This window comes from Epinephelus lanceolatus, chromosome 12 (genome assembly GCF_041903045.1).
Source record: "Epinephelus lanceolatus isolate andai-2023 chromosome 12, ASM4190304v1, whole genome shotgun sequence".
In the NCBI taxonomy this organism is placed as follows: Eukaryota; Metazoa; Chordata; class Actinopteri; order Perciformes; family Serranidae; genus Epinephelus; species Epinephelus lanceolatus.
In genome coordinates, this window is record NC_135745.1 from 32,984,348 (window position 1) to 33,011,344 (window position 26,997).

General features: G+C 41.1%; 1 protein-coding gene across 6 annotated transcripts; it reads right to left on the reverse strand.

Moving 5' to 3' along the window:
- On the reverse strand, positions 1 to 26,923 carry LOC117271605 (uncharacterized). Of its 6 annotated transcripts, none has more exons than XM_078173307.1 (17): positions 26,784 to 26,923; positions 24,492 to 24,509; positions 22,212 to 22,229; positions 21,662 to 21,790; positions 21,310 to 21,555; positions 20,395 to 20,412; positions 19,839 to 19,973; positions 19,493 to 19,738; positions 18,577 to 18,594; positions 18,021 to 18,155; positions 17,601 to 17,924; positions 4,767 to 4,784; positions 4,217 to 4,345; positions 3,262 to 4,110; positions 2,996 to 3,121; positions 2,824 to 2,909; positions 1 to 2,733 (listed from the first exon to the last, which is right to left on the reverse strand). In XM_078173307.1, the coding sequence occupies exons 1-17, from the start codon at positions 26,875 to 26,877 to the stop codon at positions 2,665 to 2,667; spliced, it is 2,658 nt and encodes an 885-aa protein (XP_078029433.1). In that variant the 5' UTR covers positions 26,878 to 26,923; the 3' UTR covers positions 1 to 2,664. The 6 variants fall into 6 exon arrangements, with proteins under 6 accessions (XP_078029433.1, XP_078029431.1, XP_078029432.1 ...); XM_078173305.1 differs by having other exon boundaries at positions 19,845 to 19,973; positions 21,656 to 21,790; XM_078173306.1 differs by having other exon boundaries at positions 18,027 to 18,155; positions 21,656 to 21,790.
- Positions 26,924 to 26,997: the final 74 nt, after the last annotated feature.

Genomic DNA, 26,997 nt, shown 5'->3' on the forward strand with positions numbered 1-26,997 from the left:
TCAAAGTATTGCACTTTTATTACCGAAATGCAATGAAACAACCTAGCTAACATGAAAAACACTGATACAAATATTTGCTAATTTGCTTTCAGTAACATTTTGTACGTGTGTTATAATCATATAAATCAGTAATCATTTGAAAATTACAAATTAACTAGTTCAGAAGAATAAACAATAAAATAATATGACATTGTAAAATAATAAAATGTACAAACTACACTGATTTTAGAATGGTGGACTGATACTGATACAAATGTTTAAAATAACAATTTTGCCACTAGCCAATACCTTTATTCTTCTGTTGTGGCAGGGAAACACAGAAATCTACACTATAAAGAAATAAATGAACAGGTTTAAAGTCATTCAGACCGTCAGTACACTACCTTTGAATGAGTGCAATTTCAATAATACACATTTATGAAACAACCTTTAAAATTACATTGATTCATCATAGTTCCCTCTTTAATATCCATTTTATATCACTGTGAAAACATCGACACATTTCTCCTTCAAACAGCTGGATTATTCAAGTTTCTTGCGAAAAGCTACATTTTACAAGGTTACATTGAACACACCATTAGAACATTATAATTCATCTTCGCCCAGAACTAATTTTTACTGAATAGAGCTTGAATGCGTCACAATGTTAATCAATGCAGCCATCGTGCAAGTGCAAGCACAAGTTGGCAGTGGTCGTATCTAGGATATGTTGGCTTCACTTTAGTGCTTGGGAGGAAGTGGAGACACGTTGTTTATCTTATACAGTCATTGGTTTGTCCATTCGGGGATAATGTTGAAATAACCTGGCCAACTCAGTGGAAGAAGAAATGCTTCATATGTAGATATAAACAGCTCATTCTAAGGTAAAGAAAATAGGGCTGCTCGATTATGGCAAAAATCATAATCACAATTATTTTGGTCAAAATTGAAATCACGATTATGCAAACGATTATGTTTTGACTTTGAAAACATGCTGTATTTATTATTTATTGCCCAAAATTCAACATACCATTGCCGCCATCTTGGAAAGCCCATACAAGTTGATCGACGAACTCGAACAAGATTGGATGAGAGTTTGTGCGAGCGACAGGTGAGCGACGAGTGGACGGATCATCACAGACAGACAAAATGGTTTGTGTGTGTGCTTATCCTGGTGGGAAGAACATGAAAAAGGACAACCTGGAGACCTTCCACAGATTCAGATCACGTGACATCACGCTTGTCAATTGACTTGTATTGACTTTCCAAGATGGCAGCGGCAGGCAGTTCGGTCTAGGTCGGTAATACAGTTGTAAACAATCTTTTTAAATAAACTCTCTGATAATCTAAGAAGTTCTCAGCACTTTTAGTGTGATGTTAGGGCCTGTCACAGTCGACCATCGAAGTGTGGGAGTTGTAACTGGCAGTGGTTGTTGATATTTTGATATTTTGTTGATGACAAAATAAAATTGCCAGGCATTTGTGATGGAAAATTAAACTAGATTTCATTAATTTTGAAATCGTTTGAAAAATCGTAAACACGATCACCAGATGATTAACTGCACAACCTTAAAAGAAAACACAATGCTTTTTACTTTCAGGTGATTACACACTAAAGAAAACATAGTTATGAATATTATATTCCATTTCATATATCGCTCTAAATCCTACACACTGGACCTTTAATGTGAACATAAGCTTTTTAAGTAGTCAGTGTTTTTAATAATCAGTTGTGATACGAACCTTTGTCAGAGTATAAGGTTTATAGTATAATTTTGTATGCTAAAAAGTAAAACGTGTAAATCATATATCTCTGATATTAGTATTATTTTAAATCTGCTGTCTAACGTTAAATATCATCCTAAATATTTGTGATTTGTCCTAAAGCTGCAAGTGATTAGTTGATCGGCAGAGAATTAATTGGCAACAATTTTGATAATTAAATGTTTTGAATATTATTTTAAAGGACAAAATGCCAAAAGTCTGTGGTTCCAGCTTCTCTAATTTAAATATTTCCAGAGTCTTGTATGAAAATAAACAGAATATTTGGGTATTGAATGTCACCTTTGGCTTTTTGGACCAAATTACCAATCAACTAAACGAGAAAATAATCTACAGATTAACCAATAATGAAAATAATCCTGGGCTGCAGCCCTTTTTTATTGTATTGCACCACACTGGAGAGGTACTACAAATCTGAATTTGTTAACTTTTGTGTTAACACATCGTGTTACCTTCCACTTTATTAGGATGACCTGCTGACTCGGCGTCTGAACCATCCCGCTGCTTAAATGATTGTTAGCTTCAGAGTTAATTTAACTGGCTCATGTGGTGTAAATGGGCCAGAACCGCCACTGCCAGCATAATTAAACTTTTGGCTCATCCTCCTCCTTTGAAGTGAGGGAATACCACTTACAGACCCCATCTAGCCAAATAGCACTGCCCCGACCTGTTTCTGGCTGCTCGGCCTGCTCTAATAGTCAGCTCTTAACAGATAGTGCTGAATAATTATGTGGAGTCATATCAGTTTATTACCTAAGGCTTTACTGATCATTGCATTACATCTTTAATAGCTTATTCGGTTTTAAGAGACGATTGTATTGTTTCTGAGAGTTGTGAAGCCTGTTGTTGGAGTACAGCTGCAGCCACACTGTTGCCTCCATTGGCTGAATCATGGCTCATTTCTCAGGTGGGTTTGATGTGTGTGATAGTGCAGCCCTCACAGCTCTGATGGAGAAGGGTCTGGGATATAAACTGTGAGAGAGACAGAAGACACTCACTGATTAGGTGACTGACATAAGTGTGTGTAGTATTGTTTTTGTGATGAAAGTTGCTTGTACTTACATTAGATACAGCCTCTAAAATGACATCTTTTTCCTCATGACGGGATAAAACAGAAACTTTCAGGCGAACTGTCACTGTTTGGGCATCTGTAGAAAGATAGTTGCAAATACAAATGTATTTCAAACTATTAACTACGTAACTGAAGCACAGAGATCCATGTGACCGACTGTACCTGAAGCTGAGCTGGTGGAGGAATCAGTGTTTTTGGTGGAGACTCCAGATGTGTTGCCACCTGCTGGTGAAGATGTGACACTACTGGTATGCAGAGTTGTACTGGTTTCTGTCAGTGTTGTACCTGCTATGAGGACAAGGAATCTGTTAGTGAGCAGCAAGTTAACAAACATTTGCCAATATTTTTTAGCAGTAACATAAAAAATAAATGTATTTCTTCAAATGTGAATGTTTGAAATGGCTTCAGCAGAGATCATAATGAGCAACCTGTCACTGTGGAGCCTGGGGATGCTGAAGTTGTGACGCCATCTAGTGGTGTAGATGTAGTGCTGCTGCTTCTTTGGCTGGTTGCTGTCGTAGCAAACACTGTGGACACTGAGTTTGTGCTCACAGCTGATGATGCAGTGGTGCTGCTTGCTGTACTGGGTGCTGTTGTCGAAGAGACTGCGAATGACGAAGATGGAGGCACATCTGTCGCTGCAGATATACTGCTCAGGCTGGTGCTTAGTGGTGTTGTGGCAGATGCTGTGGGTGCTAAAGTTGTGCTGGTAGTGCTGCTGTTTGGTGTGCTGGGTCCTGGAGAGGTAGATTCTGTAGATGATGTTGTGCTGACATCTGCTGGTGTAGAAATGCTACTGGTTGTTGTGTCAGAGGCTGTAGATGCTGAAGTTGTACTCAATTCTGCAGGTGCAGATGCTGCAGTGCTGCCTGTTGTGCTGGGTGCTGTAGTGCCAGAGACAGTGGATGCTAAGGTTGTAATATTTTCTAGTGTAGTGGTGGTATTGTTTGTTGTGCTGGGTGCTGTAGTGCCAGAGACAGTGGATGCTGAGGTTGTAATATTTGCTGGCGTAGTGGTGGTATTGTTTGCTGTGCTGGGTGCTGTCGTCACAAAAACTGATAAAGTTGTGTTGATATCTGCCGGTGTAGATGCACTGCTGCTCGTTTGGCTGGTTGCTGTAGTAGCAGACACAAGGAAGGCCGAAGTTGTGCTCACATTCAATAGTGCAGATGTTGCAGAAAAGGCTGTGGATGATGTAGTTGCGATGTCATTTGCAGGTGTAGGTGTAGCACTGCTGCTTGTTGTGCTTGGTGTGCTTGGCTGCCCAGTGGTCAAAACTGCAGTTGGAAAGAAAGATTTGCAGTATCAGTCTTAAATCTCATCTCAGTCTTAAATCCTGAACTAACAGTGAAACTTTCTATTGTTTGGCTCACCCTCACTTACGTTGCGTGCAGGTTGACCTGTAGTCAGGACAGCAGTCATTGAAAACCACGCAGGCCTCATCACAATAACACCCTCTGAAACAGTTGGAGTTTTGACCGGAGCAACACAGCACGGGTGGACCTGCGCAGCCTGCAGCACACACAGCACAGCTGTAAACAATAACTGTAATTTCACCACGTTATTTCAACATCACTCTGGTGTCTCACAAAATCACGATTGTCTGAGTGGATGATCATGGGCACAGCTTGTGCTGCAGCAAGTACTGTAGATATAATGGTTGTAGCTAAGAGTCTCTAGATTGAGGGGCCTGTGAGATATTTTGTGGCTGCATGGCAGAGCTGTTAGTGCCCAGGGAAAGGCTGGAAAGGATCGCTCCAAGTCAGAATGAGAGTGGTGAAAATGTTTGATAGATTTCGGGTGGATGCAGCTTGGAAACATAGAAGGGATGTTGCAGATCATAGTGGGGTTGAGGTGGAAGGAGGCTGAGTATGTTGCACTGGAGGAATGGGAGCAGAGAGTACAGTGTATGAGGTGGTGTTGTGGATGTTACCTGTTGGTCCTGTTTGAGCTAGAAAATGAAAAAAGACATTGACATGTCATTTCATGGGAATGCAGGAAAAAACAGCATATAAAAACCTCTTACACATAGTGGTCACAGCTATTCAAAAACCATCTGCTTGTATATGCCTGGGGTTCGATGCTATAGTTGGACCTCAGTGCGTCGTGCCACCTACTGCCACCCACTGGCCATTTGTAATAAGTGCAATGCAAATTTCTCAAAACCAAGATGATAATAATAATAATAATAATGATGATAATGATAATAATGATAATAATAAAAACATTATTTATAAAGCACTTTTCAAAACAAAGTTACAAAGTGCCAAAAGGCAAAGTAAATAAAACAAGATAAAAGCAATGAAAAACAGAATACACATAACAGTGTAAAATACTCAATAAGAAAACAGTTAAAATCACAGTGATTTAACCCGAGGTTTTCAGAACTATGAAGCTGGTTCTCATTTTACCGGGATAAATCACCTTGGCAACTAATGCTGAACAGCTAACCTGCTTACGGAGCAGGTTACCTTCAGAGTATCGGATCACAGCCTCTCAACACCCCGACCTCTGACCAATCAGATCACTGAAGAAAAAGTATCTATGGATAATAGGGCTGTCAACGAATGTTCTAAATTTGAATTTAAATTCGAATTTGAAAAAAATAATGGACCTTTGAATGTGAAAATTGCTATTCGATTGTGGAGGAAAAAAACACCACTGCAGCTGTCCTCTTTGCGAGTGTGCACTGAACGCACTGCATAAACGCCAGGGCCACACTGCCCGCGGAAGTGCTGCTGGTCGACAAGAGGTTCTGCTCCCAGCTGTTGTCTCCGTCACCCCACGGCTTGACACATTCGCTTGCGGCTTGCGCAGAAAATAGACCAGACGCCGAAACGGAGCTGCGCGGCGTGGTGCAGCCGGTGTGGATGACACAATCAGTTAACATGGGCGGTGTGGCCATGGGTCAGAGAGGGGGGGCGAGCGAGAGGTCTGGGGTCATTTATAACGTAATGTTATAGATAATTGTTTTGTGTTTTAATGTGTAGGTATGTAAATGTTTTCAAAGATGTTTATGTTGAAATAAAAATATCTACAGGTAGTTATGTTTCCTTGTATTAATACATATACAAGTATGTTTCCTTGTATTAGTTTGCCCTCTTGTGGACATAATGCGAAAAAATTTTTTTTTTAGTCCACTGCTATTCTACACTGATTCCATCACTGCAGCTCAAAATAAGGAGACACCTATGTGATGAGAGCTATTATAAAACAGATCATATTTTATTAGTAAAATAATCCACACACTGTTAATTGGCTCCCGTTATCATAAATGCAACAATTCGGTCATAAAGACCTCATCAGTCATTAACTAGGCTACTTTGCCACCCTTTACTTCTGTAGCAGAAACAGTCTGGCATTACTTCAACGTGCTTTAAGTGACATATTCAGAGTAGTTTCATCATCATGCAACTAAACAGCAAATTATATTTTATACTAATTTCACATAGGCCCATAGCTCAGTGATACCTGGCTGATTTTTGGATAGTGTTTTAAATGTTTATAAATTTCCCGTTTTAAGATTACAGAGTATCGTTTACATCCCAGGCCACTGACATTTTATTGTCTGGCAGTCCCAGACACTTCTGGTACCGTTTCATTGCATATGATATGAAGTAGCCTACTTCATTCACGGTTCTGATGATGTCACTCGCAATAAACACCCCCGCCTGGTTTGACAGGAAAACCTAGAGTTGACTGAACTAGTAAATAACCACTTTTGTAGTACTGGTTATCCACACGGACAGTGTTAGGGTTAGTCAAACCAGATAACAAAAAGATATCCTGGGTAAATTGAACTGGCTTCGCAGTACAGGCCTCTGATCTCCTCAGGCAGGTCATTCCAAAGTCATGGTGCTCTGACTGCAAAGGCTCTGTCGCCTTTGTGAATTAATCTAGACCTCGGAACAACAAGAAAAGATGTGTCTGATTTCACGGTATGAGACGGAACATAGGGCAATAAAAGATCTGTTATGTAACTTCGAGCAAGGCCGCTCAGGGCTTTGTAAGTAATCCAATAAAATCTTAAAAGCAATCAATCAATTAGGTACCCAATGTAGGGAAGCCAGGATTGCTGTGATGTGGTCATGTTTTCTAGTCCGAGTGAAAAGTTGTGGATGAGCTGGTGAAATGCCACAAAAGCTCTGCAGCTCAGGAATATCTCGCCAGTTCCTCTACAGTAGGAGATCCTTGAAGGAAAATAAAATTTGGTAACGTCAAGTAACATCTAAGGCAGGGGTGTCAAACGTACGGCCTGAGGGCCCGAACCGGCCTGCCTAATGTCCAACCCGGCCCTCTAGATGACTTTGCACACGTAATGTCAATGCACATGCGAAGGCTGAGAGGTTTCAGGAGCAATTCAAACAATGACCAGATACTTCATGTAAAATACTGCCCTAGAGGATTTTCCACTCCAACCAGAAAACAGCTCTCTGAAATAACAGTGAATACTGACTATGGTCAGATTTAAAGATATTGAACATGTGCAAAATATTATCAGCAGCTTCAGTACAAAAGAGTCTTTATCAGATTTCTATCTTAAAACATTGCGGGTGCTAATCAAACCTTTACATAATTTAACATAATTTCTGAATTAGTAATTTGTTCCTCATGCTTATTTATGAGGGTATTTTTCACATTGAGGTCAGTACAATTAGCACTGATAAATGACCTCTCACAGACATATAATATGATAACAGGTGGATGCTGTTTACCTACTACTTTTACTGCTTATGACCTATAAACTGAGTTAATGACTCAGCTAAAAATAAACTTAGCCTGATTCAGCAGGAGGTGTTTTTATATTTAAAGTGAGGCACACTGAATTATTTACCATTATTTTTTGTAATAATTTTCTCAGTCATGTCGTATTTGAACTATTTAATCATTTGGCAATAGATCAGATTTTTACAGTCAGGTCAAAGATCAGTTAAACACAGCTCACTGGTTGCATAACTTTAACTGTGTATCCTGAACTGTCTATGAGATAATTTTGTATTATGAGATGACTGTGCCATGACTTTACTTAATTAAACCATGCAGTATTAAATGTGATAATGCGCAACTCACCATCATAGCAAGGCAGCAATCCCAGCAGGAGAAAGACGTACAGTGCAGACCAATGCATGACTCTGAGAGGCTGCTGAGTGTAAGGCTCACTCATAGATGTACACTCCTGACAAGAATGATCCTTTTGTTTGCTAGAGGAAAACAGCTACCTTATCTTCTCAGAGTAAACTCATGTTACGGAAGTTCTGTAATGATTTTTTTTTTTCTGTAATGATTTAGAACAAAGTCAGAGTGTAGAAATGTCAGGAATGTTGGAGCTACACTTGAGACTAGAATGACTAGACTAACGGCGACACAAACGTAATCACAGTGCATGTTTATTACAACAGTGAAGACTTTATTGAAAACCTAACAAAGCGCTGACATTCAAATACAAATTATGACCAAGTGCAAGCAACATTTTATGTAATCATTTATTGCACACAGAGTTTCTTTCCAACAGTATCCGAGAGTGAAAAATAATCCATTTGTAGTTTTTTATACAGTATTCACGCAGCAGTAAGAACATCATCTTTGAATAAATAGTATGATTGGCAATTCAAAGTTCAAAGATATCTTTTTAAAAAATGGACTTTTAAAAAATAGACTTGAAAGCTGGACATCAGATTTTTGAAACAATGCAAAATCCCTGAATAAAGTGGGTGCAGTAGTAGTCTTGATGATATGCTTTGTGTATACTGTAACAGCAAAACAGTTGTCACCGTCCTGAAGAGCTGTACTTACAGAAATCTTCATTCACATGGGTCATGCTTTGCCACATCATGTTTGGCAGCTTAGTTTCAGGAAAAGAAAAAAAAAAGAACTTTCATTCTGTCTGTTTTTGTCATGTACGGTGAAATATAATATCAGTTTTCTGTAAACTTCTACAGTGATGTTTCTACTAGTGATTAAAACTCCCACAGGGTATTTTAAAGGGAAATTTCGGTTTATTTCAACCTGTCTCCTATCGTCCTAAATTTGTTTCAAGTGACTAGTGACATAAAAATAATAGTTAGCATGTTAGCCGTTAGCCTAGATACAGCTGGGGCGCATAGTAGCATCAGACCTGTCAAAACGTAAGTGAACGGGCATACTTCAAGTGCAAAGTTAGTCCACTAAACAAGCTTTTTTTCCACAAAGACCACCTCATATCGTTAGGATAAACGTCAGAGAACATATAGAAAATGACATGTAAATGTGTTGTCTTACCTTAACGGTGTGGTGCCATGTTTGTTTACCATTTAGCTCTGCTTTCCAAAGCACAGCCGAAATATCGCGAGAACAAGCAGCGATCTCATACTGTGCGTGAAATCTCGCGAGAATGAGCAGCAACAGCTGGAAGGCAGAACCGGACAGTAGCCTGAAAAGTTCATTCATTTATTTTATGAAAGATTTATAGAGTAATGGCTGAGTTTTTGCCAGACTTCGACTTTGTGGAGGAGGAATTTGATTTTGCAGAGTTTGATGGCCGCCCTTATTTATTTGAGCCAGAATACACTGTCGAAGAGCTTCATGAAATTGAAGAACGGAGGAGGAGAGAGAGAGAGGCGCAACAGGTAGAGGACTAGAGAGGAGGAATGGCTGCTGGAAGGCTGCGTAGCTCTGGAGATTGGTGGTGTACCTGTGAATGCTGTGCCCCAGTGCCCACAGAAGAGGAATGCCTCTGTTGCAAGGAATGGGACCGGTTGCAGCCTTATTTTCAAGGTCTGGATGTGACCGAGGATGAGACACCTTCACCTGAAGTAGTATCCAGCTGGGCTTTATCTAGAGCTCACGAGATATATTTAGGCTGCGCTTTGGAAAGCAGGGCTAAATGGTAAACAAACATGGCAGCGCACCGGTAAGGTAAGACAACACATTTACATGTTGTTTTCTATATGTTCTCTGACATTTATCCTAACGATATGAGGCGGTCTTTGTGGAAAAAAAAGCTTGTTTAGTGGACTAACTTTGCACTTGAAGTGTGCCCTTTCACTTAGGTTTTAACAGGTCTGATGCTACTATGCGCCCCGGCTATATCTAGGCTAACGGCTAACATGCTAGCTATTATTTTTATGTCACTAGTCACTTGAAACAAATTTAGGACGATAGGAGACAGGTTGAAATAAACCGAAATTTCCCTTTAAGTGTCGTGTCTCATTCTTACATTTGTCACATAGTCACACTCTCCAGCTCTCTCCAAACTCTTGAATGCTCCTGGCACGGGTACCATCTGGCTTCGTCAAGTCATTCTGCTTTTGACCGTCAAAGTTCCCACACAGACCTCCCTTTTTCCTTTTATATATGCGTGGTAGAGTGATCTCTGTAGGAACAACATCTACAATACAATTTCAATAATGACTCATTTATTGACATGGGATGGGATGATAACTTGTGGTTTAAGGATTTGTTAAGGATCCTACAGACTCCAGGACTACTGCTAATTCTGTTAGACTTGTTTAATGAGGTGAAGACGAGTTACCTGCTGTGCTGTGTCCATCAAACTCCACTAACAGGCCAAAGTCGGTCCTCAGTTTTAACACATTGTGAATCTTTTTTTTAAAGATTATTTTTGTGGACTTTTTGCCTTTAATGACAGGACAGAGCGTGAAATGGGGAGACAGAGAGAGAGTGGGGACTGACATTCAGCAAAGGGCTGCAAGACAGATTCGAACCTGCGGCCGCTGCAGCAAGGCAATGCCTCTGTACATGGGGCGCCGGTGTAAGTACCGAATGTGTCCGGGCTGCCAGATTTGTCTGGGGTCCCGCGCTAACTGATGACGTCACTCATTATGATTGGCTTTATGGCAGTCACAAATCCTGATTGGTTGTAGCCATGGTTGTGGCTGGAAGTTTGAGGAAATGGTTGTAATGTTAGAGAGTTTGAGGAGAGAAATAAAAATAATAAATCGAAAGTTTTCTCTTCAGCTGTATGCTGAATGAAGTATTAAAACATTAACCTGACAAGCGGCAAACATTAAAGGGGCAAAAAGCAAAATCGTTTCACTGCTAGGTTTGCTGTTGTGCACTGCCTGTAGACCAAAACAAAGTGTGTCATGAGCCACACCTCCCTCTACCTCTTCTCTCCACCCCCCACCCCACTCGCCTTGTCTGTGCAGCCAAGAACCGCAGCATCTCCACGGACTACTACATCCAGATGGTTCCGGTGTTTCTTCTGCAGGCTCCACTTCACTCAGCTGCCTGATATACCCGCTGCTTCTTCCCACATTAACCTGAATGACAAACCAGGGCTCGGTGCTCCGGTTGGATCCAAACGGAGAGCCGGGGCTAACGTTAGTTGGGAAGCTAGCGGAGGCTAACTGGCTGTGCTGGCAGCTGAGTAAAGTGGAGCCTGAGGAGGAAGCACTGGTTAGCCCCGGTTTTACTACAGACAGATTCACTTGCCACAGGGGCGAGGAAATAAAACCTAAACAGCCAACTTAGTTTGGCTTAGTTTAGCAGTTAGCGATGTCTTTCACTCACTCTCAGTCTCTGCTGTGTTTAGCTATTTCCCTGCTTTCCTGTTAGCATTAGCACTAGTCGGCTGCCACGCTAACATCCCTACTCTTCTCTGTGAACCGGAGCCGTGAGCCCGCGAGCCCGCCAGGCTCACGGAGAAGAGTAGGGACGTTAGCGTTAGCTCCTGGAGTTAGCACTAGAGCTACTACGGCTACTTGAGTAAGTTACAGCTATGGAGCGCTTCTACCAGCTCTTCTAGTCACTGAGCCTCGCCTCCATCTCAGCAAATATATTACATTTATTACAGGTACCATCATCATTGAAGTAGGCAGGGAAATAGCTAAACACAGCCCGCCAGGCTGCACGCCAGGCTACATTTTACAATGCTAATTGCAAATGTTAGCTTGGCTGCCGGGCTACTAACCTAACACAACCGGAACGCCTGACCCATTGCTGGGACCGAGCCGCTAATAACTCAAGCTCCGGACATTAACCCATGCTACGATTCTAACATTAAATTTAATTGAATTGACATAGCGACATGTGGCTAACGTTATTGTAACACTAATTAAAACAGACATTTGACTTTATGTTGTTACTTAATGTTACCTGTCCAGGAGAAGAAGAGCTAGCTCTGAGTCTGATTGTAGCTCCTTTAGCTCTCGCAGTGCTCTCCATCTTGGAAATGCAAGGCCAATGTTAATCCGAGTTCTGTCCCTTTCTTTATCCGACAACTTCTTCGCCAACAACCATTGTTTCTTAAGAGGTAATGTTGGATCCTGGTCGTCTTCAGGTGAACGTTTCATTCCGCTCTCCGCCATTTTGCTTCGAAAATATGCGCTGCCATTGCTCACTGGCTGTAGCCTTTTATAGGGAGGCAGGGCCAAGGGGGGCGGGGGGGGATTCACATGAACGTACATGAATGCGCAGCCGGACCGGCTTGTAAACAATGGGCTGGAGATCAACACAGAGAGAGGGTGTGTGAGGTCATGCTATACTCCAGATGAAATTACACCTCTAGTTCTTCACATAGCAATTTTTTAATTTCTTCAATCTAGAAATGATGAATTTCGTTTATTGCTCCTTTAACGAGATCGTCTTGGTTCGGATTAGCCTTCTTATGAGATCGGCTCGGTTCGGATTAGCCTTCTTTTAAGTTAGCATTAACCTAACGGCTAGCAGCTAATAATAAAACGGCTAAAAAGAAGATAAATGCATAAGAAACATAAGAAATTACTGTTACATCAGCTCGGGGTCGGAGGGCGTCTCACAAATCAATGTACAATGTTTCACAAATCCAGGGTTAGTGTGTCATACACTATATTTATATGTAGGCTATCTGTATACAGTATAAAAAATAAACGTAACAGCATGTCAATGGGCCTCATTCACTAATATGTGCGTTGTGGGTGCCTCCTGGCCAGCGGGCCACAGCATTAAGGATATGGCAGTCGGCATTACAGATCATCTGCACGTTGATGGAGTGATAGTTTTTTCTGTTCATGTTGTTGTTAATATTTTAATTGTCACAATGATGAGGGTGAATGTGTATCAATTTCATGGTTATTTAATACATTTGGCCAATATATTAGTAAATTAATTATTTTAAAAAATGTTAATTAAATCTCGTTTTAATGAATGTGGTTTTATAGACTCTGCATGTACTTAAAAGGTATGTGTTTGCATTTCCTAAGTCAGTTCGGCCATCCTCATTTGTGCATGGTCTGAGGCAGTTCTAAATTTGTTCGCAGAGTAAAAACAAATTCGGGTAAGAAAATATTGATGAATCCTGGATTTGTGCGTCAAACGATCGTACGCACAGTCTAAGCAAAGATTTGTGCGTACGCAGTGTTTGTGAATGAGGCCCATTGTAACTAACTTTATGTTCTGTCTTTCTTTGTTTTGGGACCCTGAACACTGGCTCCACTGACCCTTGGAGCAATGCTGGTATGCTGTCAAATATGTTCACATATTTGTGAAACATTGTACATTGATTTGTGAGACGCCCTCCAACCCCGAGCCGATCTAACAGTAATTTCTTATGTTTCTTATGCATTTCTCTTCTTTTTAGCCGTTTTATTATTAGCCGCTAGCCATTAACTTAATGCTAACTTAAAAGAAGGCTAATCCGAACCGAGTTGATCTCCTTAATGTTTGCCGCTTGTCAGGGTAATGTTTTAGTACTTTATTCAGCATACAGCTGAAGAGAAAACTTTTGTTTTATTATTTTTATTTCTCTCCTCAAACTCTCTAACATTACAACCATTTCCTTAAACTTCCAGCCACAACCATGGCTACAACCAATCAGGATTTGTGACTGCCATAAACCCAATCATAATGCATGACATCATCAGCGCGGGACCCCGGACAAACCTGGCAGCTCGGACACATTCGGTACTTACACCGGCACTATCCACTACGCTACCGTAGTAGCGTAGTGGATAGTGCTACTATTTACTATTTTGGTCCTAAATTTGCCTTGAGTTCATAAAATAAAGATTAAACTTTTTGCAGGGGATTTCAGAGAGACCGTTTTCCAGCTTCGCTAACAGTCTGCTAACTGGCTAACAGACTATTTTCTTCAATTCAGTTGCCTGTATTGATTGTCAGGTGAGTTTGTATGATTAAAAAGAATTCGTTTATGTTGTTTTAACACATTGTGAATCTGATTAATGCTATTCTACTAAAATCTGGTTGTATGATATAAACAGTCAGATCATCATAATGATTCGTTCAGCCGTCCGTACGTCTTTTAATGAAATATTTCACAAAACATGCTGCATACCTGGCAGACCCAACATATTCATTTATTTGTTGCCATGCAATATTGGTCCTGTTTTTGTCCCAATGACAGGATGGTGACAAACGGACAAAATTAGCCTCTCCCAGAGCTTCACGTAGTTTCTACCAGGTTTCTACCCATGTAAAGAAATGCACTTTCTTGCGTTGCACACTAGAGGCATCATCTGTATATTTACGGATCTATGGACACCAGTAAGTGGAAACGGGGCGTCAAAGTATTGCACTTTTATTACCGAAATGCAATGAAACAACCTAGCTAACATGAAAAACACTGATACAAATATTTGCTAATTTGCTTTCAGTAACAATTTGTACATGTGTTATAATCATATAAATCAATAATCATTTGATAATTACAAATTAACTAGTTCAGAAGAATAAACAATAAAATAATATGACATTGTAAAATAATAAAATGTACAAACTACACTGATTTTAAAATGGTGGACTGATACTGATACAAATGTTTAAAATAACAATTTTGCCACTAGCTGATACCTTTATTCTTATGTTGTGGCAGGGAAACACAGAAATCTACACTATAAAGAAATAAATGAACAGGTTTAAAGTCATTCAGACCGTCAGTACACTACCTTTGAATGAGTGCAATTTCAATAATACACATTTATGAAACAACCTTTAAAATTACATTGATTCATCATAGTTCCCTCTTTAATATCCATTTTATATCACTGTGAAAACATCGACACATTTCTCCTTCAAACAGCTGGATTATTCAAGTTTCTTGCGAAAAGCTACATTTTACAAGGTTACATTGAACACACCATTAGAACATTATAATTCATCTTCGCCCAGAACTAATTTTTACTGAATAGAGCTTGAATGCGTCACAATGTTAATCGATGCAGCCATCGTGCAAGTGCAAGCACAAGTTGGCAGTGGTCGTATCTAGGATATGTTGGCTTCACTTTAGTGCTTGGGAGGAAGTGGAGACACGTTGTTTATCTTATACAGTCATTGGTTTGTCCGTTCGGGGATAATGTTGAAAAAACATGGCCAACTCAGCGGAAGAAGAAATGCTTCATATGTAGATATAAACAGCTCATTCTAAGGTAAAGAAAATAGGGCTGCTCGATTATGGCAAAAATCATAATCACAATTATTTTGGTCAAAATTGAAATCACGATTATGCAAACGATTATGTTTTGACTTTGAAAACATGCTGTATTTATTATTTATTGCCCAAAATTCAACATACCATTGCCGCTGTCTTGGAAGTTGATCGACGAACTCGAACAAGATTGGATGAGAGTTTGTGCGAGTGACAGGTGAGCGACGAGTGGACGGATCATCACAGACAGACAAAATGGTTCACGCGTGTGCTTATCCTGGTGGGAAGAACATGAAAAAGGACAACCTGGAGACCTTCCACAGATTCAGATCATGTTACGTTGCGCTCGTCATTTGACTTGTATTGACTTTCCAAGATGGCAGCGGCAGGCAGTTCGGTCTAGGTTGGTAATAGAGTTGTAAACAATCTTTTTAAATATACTCTCTGATAACCTAAGAAGTTCTCGATGCTTTTGGTTTGATGTTAGGCCCTGTCGCAGTCGACCACTGAAGTGTGGGAGTTGTAACTGGCAGTAGATGTTGATTAAAAAGTAAAATCTCCAGGCGTCCGTGACGGAAAATTAGGCTACCAAAAATCGTCGTCCCTCTATTTAATTAATTTTGAAATCATTTGACCTCAAAATCGTAAACACGATCACCAGATGATTAACTGCACAACCTTAAAAGAAAACACAAAGATTTTTAGTTTCAGGTGATTACACACTAAAGAAAGCTAGGGGTCGTAACAACATAGTTATGAATATTATATTCCATTTCATATATCACTCTAAATCCTACACACTGGACCTTTAATGTGAACATAAATTTTTAAGTAGTCAGTGTTTTTAATAATCAGTTGTGATACGAACCTTTGTCAGAGTATAAGGTTTATAGTATAATTTTGTATGCTAAAAAGTAAAACGTGTAAATCATATATCTCTGATATTAGTATTATTTTAAATCTGCTGTCTAACGTTAAATATCATCCTAAATATTTGTGATTTGTCCTAAAGCTGCAAGTGATTAGTTGATCGGCAGAGAATTAATTGGCAACAATTTTGATAATTAAATGTTTTGAATATTATTTTAAAGGACAAAATGCCAAAAGTCTGTGGTTCCAGCTTCTCTAATTTAAATATTTCCAGAGTCTTGTATGAAAATAAACAGAATATTTGGGTATTGAATGTCACCTTTGGCTTTTTAGACCAAATTACCAATCAACTAAACGAGAAAATAATCTACAGATTAACCAATAATGAAAATAATCCTGGGCTGCAGCCCTTTTTATTGTATTGCACCACACTGGAGAGGTACTACAAATCTGAATTTGTTAACTTTTGTGTTAACACATCGTGTTACCTTCCACTTTATTAGGATGACCTGCTGACTCAGCGTCTGAACCATCCCGCTGCTTAAATGATTGTTAGCTTCAGAGTTAATTTAACTGGCTCATGTGGTTTAAATGGGCCAGAAACGCCACTGCCAGCATAATTAAACTTTTGGCTCATCCTCCTCCTTTGAAGTGAGGGAATACCACTTACAGACCCCATCTAGCCAAATAGCACTGTCCCGACCTGTTTCTGGCTGCTCGGCCTGCTCTAATAGTCAGCTCTTAACAGATAGTGCTGAATAAATATGTGGAGTCATATCAGTTTATTACCTAAGGCTTTACTGATCATTGCATTACATCTTTAATAGCTTATTTGGTTTTAAGAGACGACTGTGTTGTTTCTGAGAGTTGTGAAGCCTGTTGTTGGAGTACAGCTGCAGCCACACTGTTGCCTCCATTGGCTGAATCATGGCTCATTTCTCAGGTGGGTTTGATGTGTGTGATAGTGCAGCCCTCACAGCTCTGATGGAGAAGGGTCTGGGATATAAACTGTGAGAGACAGAAGACACTCACTGATTAGGTGACTGACATAGGTGTGTGTAGTATTGTTTTTGTGATGAAAGTTGCTTGTACTTACATTAGATACAGCCTTTAAAAAATGACATCTTTTTCCTCATGATGGGATAAAACAACAAATTTTAGGCGAACTGTCACTGTTTGGGCATCTGTAGAAAGATAGTTGCAAATACAAATGTATTTCAAACTATTAACTACATAACTGAAGCACAGAGATCCATGTGACTGACTGTACCTGAAGCTGAGCTGGTGGAGGAATCAGTGTTTTTGGTGGAGACTCCAGATGTGCTGCCACCTGCTGGTGAAGATGTGACACTACTGGTATGCAGAGTTGTACTGGTTTCTGTCAGTGTTGTACCTGCTATGAGGACAAGGAATCTGTTAGTGAGCAGCAATTTAACAAACATTTGCCAATATTTTTTAGCAGTAACATAAAAAATAAATGTATTTCTTCAAATGTGAATGTTTGAAATGGCTTCAGCAGAGATCATAATGAGCAACCTGTCACTGTGGAGCCTGGGGATGCTGAAGTTGTGACGCCATCTAGTGGTGTAGATGTAGTGCTGCTGCTTCTTTGGCTGGTTGCTGTCGTAGCAAACACTGTGGACACTGAGTTTGTGCTCACAGCTGATGATGCAGTGGTGCTGCTTGCTGTACTGGGTGCTGTTGTCGAAGAGACTGTGGATGATGAAGATGGAGGCACATCTGTCGCTGCAGATGTTGCCGAAAAGGCTGTGGATGATGTAGTTGCGATGTCATTTGCCGGTGTAGGTGTAGCACTGCTGCTTGTTGTGCTTGGTGTGCTTGGCTGCCCAGTGGTCAAAACTGCAGTTGGAAAGAAAGATTTGCAGTATCAGTCTTAAACCTCATCTCAGTCTTAAATCCTAAACTAACAGTGAAACCTTCTATTGTTTGGCTCACCCTCACTTTGCATGCAGATTGACCCGTAGTCAGGACAGCAGTCATCGAGCTCCACGCAGGCCTCATCACAAAAACACCCTCTGAAACAGCTGGAGTTTTGACCGGAGCAACACAGCGCGGGTGGACCTGCGCAGCCTGCAGCACACACAGCACGACTGTAAACAATAACTGTAATTTCACCACGTTATTTCAGCATCACTCTGGTGTCTCACAAAATCACGATTGTCTGAGTGGATGATCATGGGCACAGGTTGTGCTGCAGCAAGTACTGTAGATATAATGGTTGTAGCTAAGAGTCTCTAGATTGAGGGGCCTGTGAGATATTTTGTGGCTGCATGGCAGAGCTGTTAGTGCCCAGGGAAAGGCTGGAAAGGATCGCTCCAAGTCAGAATGAGAGCGGTGAAAATGTTTGATAGATTTTGGGTGGATGTAGCTTGGAAACATAGAAGGGATGTTGCAGATCATAGTGGGGTTGAGGTGGAAGGAGGCTGAGTATGTTGCACTGGAGGAATGGGAGCAGGGAGTACAGTGTATGAGGTGGTGTTGTGGATGTTACCTGTTGGTCCTGTTTGAGCTAGAAAATGAAAAAAAACATTGACATGTCATTTCATGGGAATGCAGGAAAAACAGCATATATAACTCTCTCACACAGAGTGGTCACTATGGCCATACACTGCCACCCACTGGCCAGTTGTTATAAGTGCAACGCAAATCTTTCAAAACCAAGATAATAATAATGATTAACAACTTAATTTATATATAGCACTTTTCAAAACACAGTAACAAAGTGCTAAAAGGCAAAGCAAATTAAACAAGATAAAATCAATAAAAACAGGATACACAGTGTTTTAAATGTTTCTAGATTTTCTGTTTTAAGATAACAGATTATCGTTTACATCCCAGGCCACTGACATTTTATTGTCCTGCAGTCCCAGACACTTTTGGTACCGTTTCATTGCATATGATATAAAGTAGCCTACTTCATTTACGGTTCTGATTAGGGATGCAACGGTTCTCTGTAAAATATTGAACCGGTCGGTCCACCCTGCACGGATCAATACGCCCCTGTGGACGGCGGGTTTTCAGTTTTGCAATTAATTTTGCATTGATGCTTTACACGCCACTGTGTGTGTGCCTGTCCGCAGGGCGAGTCCATGGATGTATAAAGAGAACGGCCGAGTCAGCCTGCTGCACAAAAGCCCTCCCCGCGAGTTAATGTCCAATCACTGTTGTGGCTCCTCCCACTCACCCCCTCACACTGTTGTAACTGGAGCCGGGGAAAGTGATGCTTGCCTCACACAGAAAAGAAGCAGAAAAAACAAACAAACAAAGAGAGCCATGGCAACCGCAAGTGGAGGAATTGAGAGACAGAAGTTTGAAGAGGCACCGGCTTCATACACATCTCTGGTGTGGGATCATTTCTTCAAATGTGAATGTTTGAAATGGCTTCAGCAGAGATCATAATGACCAACCTGTTACCGTGGTGCCTGGGGATGCTGAAGTTGTGACACCATCTAGTGGTGTAGATGTAATGCTGCTGCTCGTTTGGCTGGTTGCTGTAGTAGCAGACACAAGGGGGGCCGCGGTTGTGCTCACATTCAATAGTGCAGATGTTGCCGAAAAGGCTGTGGATGATGTAGTTGCGATGTCATTTGCCGGTGTAGGTGTAGCACTGCTGCTTGTTGTGCTGGGTGTGCTTGGCTGCCCAGTGGTCAAAACTGCAGTTGGAAAGAAAGAAAGATTTGCAGTATCAGTCTTAAACCTCATCTCAGTCTTAAATCCTAAACTAACAGTGAAACCTTCTATTGTTTGGCTCACCCTCACTTTGCATGCAGATTGACCCGTAGTCAGGACAGCAGTCATCGAGCTCCACGCAGGCCTCATCACAAAAACACCCTCTGAAACAGCTGGAGTTTTGACCGGAGCAACACAGCGCGGGTGGACCTGCGCAGCCTGCAGCACACACAGCACGACTGTAAACAATAACTGTAATTTCACCACGTTATTTCAACATCACTCTGGTGTCTCACAAAATCACGATTGTCTGAGTGGATGATCATGGGCACAGGTTGTGCTGCAGCAAGTACTGTAGATATAATGGTTGTAGCTAAGAGTCTCTAGATTGAGGGGCCTGTGAGATATTTTGTGGCTGCATGGCAGAGCTGTTAGTGCCCAGGGAAAGGCTGGAAAGGATCGCTCCAAGTCAGAATGAGAGCGGTGAAAATGTTTGATAGATTTTGGGTGGATGCAGCTTGGAAACATAGAAGGGATGTTGCAGATCATAGTGGGGTTGAGGTGGAAGGAGGCTGAGTATGTTGCACTGGAGGAATGGGAGCAGGGAGTACAGTGTATGAGGTGGTGTTGTGGATGTTACCTGTTGGTCCTGTTTGAGCTAGAAAATGAAAAAAAACATTGACATGTCATTTCATGGGAATGCAGGAAAAACAGCATATATAACTCTCTCACACAGAGTGGTCACTATGGCCATACACTGCCACCCACTGGCCAGTTGTTATAAGTGCAACGCAAATCTTTCAAAACCAAGATAATAATAATGATTAACAACTTAATTTATATATAGCACTTTTCAAAACACAGTAACAAAGTGCTAAAAGGCAAAGCAAATTAAACAAGATAAAATCAATAAAAACAGGATACACAGTGTTTTAAATGTTTCTAGATTTTCTGTTTTAAGATAACAGATTATCGTTTACATCCCAGGCCACTGACATTTTATTGTCCTGCAGTCCCAGACACTTTTGGTACCGTTTCATTGCATATGATATAAAGTAGCCTACTTCATTTACGGTTCTGATTAGGGATGCAACGGTTCTCTGTAAAATATTGAACCGGTCGGTCCACCCTGCACGGATCAATACGCCCCTGTGGACGGCGGGTTTTCAGTTTTGCAATTATTTTGCATTGATGCTTTACACGCCACTGTGTGTGTGCCTGTCCGCAGGGCGAGTCCATGGATGTATAAAGAGAACGGCCGAGTCAGCCTGCTGCACAAAAGCCCTCCCCGCGAGTTAATGTCCAATCACTGTTGTGGCTCCTCCCACTCACCCCCTCACACTGTTGTAACTGGAGCCGGGGAAAGTGATGCTTGCCTCACACAGAAAAGAAGCGGAAAAAACAAACAAACAAAGAGAGCCATGGCAACCGCAAGTGGAGGAATTGAGAGACAGAAGTTTGAAGAGGCACCGGCTTCATACACATCTCTGGTGTGGGATCATTTCTTCAAATGTGAATGTTTGAAATGGCTTCAGCAGAGATCATAATGACCAACCTGTTACCGTGGTGCCTGGGGATGCTGAAGTTGTGACACCATCTAGTGGTGTAGATGTAATGCTGCTGCTCGTTTGGCTGGTTTCTGTAGTAGCAGACACAAGGGGGGCCGCGGTTGTGCTCACATTCAATAGTGCAGATGTTGCCGAAAAGGCTGTGGATGATGTAGTTGCGATGTCATTTGCCGGTGTAGGTGTAGCACTGCTGCTTGTTGTGCTGGGTGTGCTTGGCTGCCCAGTGGTCAAAACTGCAGTTGGAAAGAAAGAAAGATTTGCAGTATCAGTCTTAAACCTCATCTCAGTCTTAAATCCTAAACTAACAGTGAAACCTTCTATTGTTTGGCTCACCCTCACTTTGCATGCAGATTGACCCGTAGTCAGGACAGCAGTCATCGAGCTCCACGCAGGCCTCATCACAAAAACACCCTCTGAAACAGCTGGAGTTTTGACCGGAGCAACACAGCGCGGGTGGACCTGCGCAGCCTGCAGCACACACAGCACGACTGTAAACAATAACTGTAATTTCACCACGTTATTTCAACATCACTCTGGTGTCTCACAAAATCACGATTGTCTGAGTGGATGATCATGGGCACAGGTTGTGCTGCAGCAAGTACTGTAGATATAATGGTTGTAGCTAAGAGTCTCTAGATTGAGGGGCCTGTGAGATATTTTGTGGCTGCATGGCAGAGCTGTTAGTGCCCAGGGAAAGGCTGGAAAGGACCACTCCAAGTCAGAATGAGAGCAGTGAAAATGTTTGATAGATTTTAGGTGGATGCAGCTTGGAAACATAGAAGGGATGTTGCAGATCATAGTGGGGTTGAGGTGGAAGGAGGCTGAGTATGTTGCACTGGAGGAATGGGAGCAGGGAGTACAGTGTATGAGGTGGTGTTGTGGATGTTACCTGTTGGTCCTGTTTGAGCTAGAAAATGAAAAAAGACATTGACATGTCATTTCATGGGAATGCAGGAAAAACAGCATATATAACTCTCTCACACAGAGTGGTCACTATGGCCGTACACTGCCACCCACTGGCCAGTTGTTGTAAGTGCAACGCAAATCTCTCAAAACCAAGATAATAATAATAATTATAGCTGCTGCGCAGCAATGGTCGTGGCCGGGCAATTTTAGGCAAAATTAGGCAATTCTGAGCAACACACACACTAAAACAAAGCATATCACAACATAGAAGTTACATCATATAATTATGGCATGCCCTTCAAATTGCGGATGAGTGGCTGAAGTGATCAGACTCATAATATACAAAGGAAAGAAAAAACTCAAGAACAAGAAAGTAAGAATAACATTAACTATTAGCAATTATGAACAAACTGGCCTGATCTAGCTTAAAGCTAAACATGATCCATAGTGACAAAGATGAAAACATTTTTTAAAATGTAAAAGTAGCTATTGGATAGACTCTGCATATTGACTGATAGCTTAGCCAAATAAACAGGGAAAAGAGACAAGGGATAACAGGGAAAAGTGTTGATAAAGAGTATTTGTCTCTCCACGAAACTGCCTGGATCATAATTATTTTAACCTTGGTAGTCTCTAATCCACATAGCATGATGCCTGAACATAGGACTTTCACATTAGAATGTCCATTCTGTCTTAGCTGAGGCTTGAACTCACAACTTCTGAGACTGAGGTCCGTCTTCTATCTCACTTAGCTAATTGGCAAGTGACAGTTCATGTGTGGCTTCACAAATTGACTAAGCCAAGCATCAGGGTGCCAGACAGTAGCCATCCATGCCATGGAAAAACAAATTTCAAAGTGAAAGTTCCAAAGCTGTAGCACATATGGTTGATTTGTTATGAATTTTCAAAGTTTTGAAATTTAGAGGCTTGCTGTAGCGCCACCATCAGGACTATTGTCTTGTGTTTCCAGTTGAGGACATCTGGCATGGGACTGGACCTTTATGAAAAGTTTGGGTAGATTTCTCATGTGGAAATGTTGCACAAGCTGAGGCTTGAACTCACAATCTCCAACACCAAGAACCATCCTCTATCTCACTGAGCTAATTGGCAAACGGAAATGTCACATGTAGCTTCACAAATTGACTAAGCCAGTCACCTGTGTGCAAGACAGCAGCTGTTAGTGTGTAAAGGCAGATTTCAAACGGCTGTCAAAAATTCAGTTATTAAGACAAAAATCCAAAAATACACACATTGCATCTAGACAGCATGGAGATGTTGGTAATTTGTTTTTAACAATGATTTATTGGCTCCATAAGTGAAAAACTTATGTTTAAAAATGCCATTTTTGCATTGACTCCAATTGTTTGCATGAGAGCAAAATTCAAAATGCTGTAAAAAATTCAGTTTTTGAGATAAAATTCTGATATTTTCCAAACATCATCTACCATAACTCCAAAATGTTGTCATTTTTTTAATGAACAATGAAAATGTATTTAGCAAGAATTTGCAAGTATATGTTTACAATGCCGTTTACAGTCAAACATTTTGATGCACTGTAAGCTCAATTTTCGATAAATCAAAAATCTGTGTGGGTCATTTGTGTAGGACAGTCTGAAGATGCTCTGTAGCAAGTTTGGTGTCAACTGAGCAAAAATTGTGGGAGGAGATAGGTTTAATAAGTTTTACAGTTTTTGAAAAAAACTGAGTGATGGACTTCATAATTTGCAATAGGTTTAAATGTACTTGGGGCTACATTTTGGTGAAAGTTGCAAATCTGTAGCAGATATGGTTGATTTGTTGTGAATCTTCAAAATTTTGAACTTTAGAGGCTTGCTGTAGCGCCACCATCAGGACTATTGTCTTGAGTTTACTGCTGAGGATATCTGGCATGGGACTGGACCTTTGTGCAAAGTTTGGTGATTTTTCGCGCATGCGAAGTAGGATTTCCTCGGAAGAAGAAGAAGAACATGCAGGATAACAATAGGGTCCTGGCAGCTTAGGCCTAATAATCAACTTAATTTATATATAGCAACTTTGGCTGCATGGCAGAGCTGTTAGTGCCCAGGGAAAGGCTGGAAAGGACCACTCCAAGTCAGAATGAGAGCGGTGAAAATGTTTGATAGATTTTGGGTGGATGCAGCTTGGAAACATAGAAGGGATGTTGCAGATCATAGTGGGATTGAGGTGGAAGGAGGCTGAGTATGTTGCACTGGAGGAATGGGAGCAGGGAGTACAGTGTATGAGGTGGTGTTGTGGATGTTACCTGTTGGTCCTGTTTGAGCTAGAAAATGAAAAAAGACATTGACATGTCATTTCATGGGAATGCAGGAAAAACAGCATATATAACTCTCTCACACAGAGTGGTCACTATGGCCATACACTGCCACCTACTGACAGAAGATCACAACAAACTCTTCAAAATGCTTAATCAAACCTTTACATAATTTAACACAATTTCTGAATTAGTAATTTGTTTTTCTTCATGCTTATTTATTAGGGTATTTTTCACATTGAGGTCATTACAGTTAGCACTGATAAATGACCTCTCACAGACATATAATATGATAACAGGTGGATGCTGAACCTACTACTTTTATTGCTTATGACCAAAGATACTGTATTATAACAAGATAGCCCACCTACAATACACCCCCATTGTATGAAATGGTATACATTTCCGGTCTCCTAAGTAGGCGTTGTCCCCTGTAGCCCAATCAAAGACAATGGAGATCCGCCAATCAAAGACGAGTATCACCAACCTCGCTTGATTATCGTAGATTAGCTGGGCTAACTGTTAGCCGTTACCGGCGTCTGTAATAGGTAATAACTCAGTAAACGGTCCGTGAAAAAAGTATTTTTTCCAGCGGATATCTTGGTTACAACATGATTGAGCTAGCAAAGCAGTTTTGTGTTGCTATGTGTGGTATTTATTCAGTTTTGGGAAATCACGATGTCTAGAAAGCATCAGTGGCTGCAGCTGACAGGGACAGCTAACACTAGCAGCAAAGCTAACATCAGGACGTCATCTGTTAAAAGCCTCCCGTTGTCGGATACGACATGAAACTACTCCAGTTAGCTCAATCATGTAGTAACTAAGACATCCACTGGATTTTTTTTTTTTTTTTTAATCCAGTATCTTTGGTGAAACTGCACTGATTTCAGCACCAGAGAGGAGATATCTGTTGCCAGATCTCGCGAGAGTGTGTTGTTGAGACAGAGACAGGTCTTGAACAAAGTAAATTTTCTCCTGATTTGTCCGTCTGAAATTTGCCATTTTGGTGTCGGAATGTTCTGAAGATATGTGGCTTGTTAGCCTGGTTCTAGACCATAGACCCCGCCCACTCAACTGAGTAGGCTTGCATCTCTGGTCTGGCATACTGCAATGAATTTGCGATTTGTCTCGTCCAAACGATGGACGGACCAATGAACGCTGGGGGTGGGGGCGGGTCTAGCGATTAGCCATTCAGCGCCACGCTGAAGTCAAGCTGTACACCGGTGGGTAACTGGTGAGGATAGCAACAATGGCAACCGCTACAGATCCTACAGACCACATTAACGATGCTGTCAAGGTATTTCGCCACTACTCGTGTTAATGGAGGACCAAACTAAGGAAGCTGCTAAATTGGAGACATTTTAAACGGGCAATGCTCTCTTGTTTTTGGCACCCACGAGGCATGGATACTAATGATGTCAGACTCTGGGTGAGTCTTTGATCTCTACTGATTGGTTAGGGAAAAATCACATTCCCTCCCCCTTGTAATTCGCCTTCAATGGAGGCAATGTCAGACTGAAGGTTCTGGGGGCTTCTGGGGACACTCAGGCTAGTGGCTTGTGATAAATGGGTCCAATATTTGCTTCCGTGACTATGGGGCGAAAGAATCGGCTATAATCTGTAATCACGTTCATTTCTCCCACTGAAGTCAATGGACTCAGGACCTGCTGTTAGTCTCCTAAAGGGGCGTGGTGGTTGCGAACCCCACGTGACACTGATACAAGAAACTGACTCGCAGTGGACCGTCTTGGTTTATCCAGAGATATTGGATAAAGGAGATACCCCACCGTAGGCTTATCCAATGTTAAGAAAACGGTTACTCTTCCTGTCTCCTAAGTGGGCATGGTTAGCTCTCCCTCCAGTCAGAGCCTGTTCTCCCTCATCTTGCTTTATCCAATATCTCTGGTTTATCCACTGTCTTTGTTATGACCTATAAACTGAGTTAATGACTCAGCTAAAAATAAACTTAGCACCCAAGCCAAAGACCTGATTCAGCAGGAGCTGTTTTTCTATTTACTGCACTTGTGAGGCACACTGAATTATTTACCATTATTTTTAGTAATAATTAGCTGAGTCAAGTCGTATTTGAACTATTTAACCATTTGAAAATAGATTAGGTTTTTACAATCGGGTCAAAGATCAGTTAAACACAGCTCACTGGTTGCATAACTTTAACTGTGTATCCTAAACTGTCTATGAGATAATTTTGTATTATGAGATGACTATGCCATGACTTTACTTAATTAAACCATGCAGTATTAAATGTGATAATGCGCAACTCACCATCATAGCAAGGCAGCAATCCCAGCAGGAGAAAGACGTACAGTGCAGACCAATGCATGACTCTGAGAGGCTGCTGAGTGTAAGGCTCACTCATAGATGTACACTCCTGACAAGAATAATCCTTTTGTCTGCTAGAGGAAAGCAACTACCTTATCTTCTCAGGGTAAACTCATTACTCATCACTCACTCATTACAGAAGTTCTATTATGATTAT

Bases quoted from the DNA above. Each gene is read 5' to 3' on its own strand.
- LOC117271605 (XM_078173303.1), bottom strand. From the start codon at position 26,877: ATGAGTGAGCCTTACACTCAGCAGCCTCTCAGAGTCATGCATTGGTCT. The intron at 4,111-4,216 runs GTAAGTGAGGGT...TTCCAACTGCAG, and splicing joins CAGGTCAACCTGCACGCAAC to TTTTGACCACTGGGCAGCCA. The intron at 2,734-2,823 runs GTAAGTACAAGC...TCTCTCTCACAG, and splicing joins TTTTAGAGGCTGTATCTAAT to TTTATATCCCAGACCCTTCT.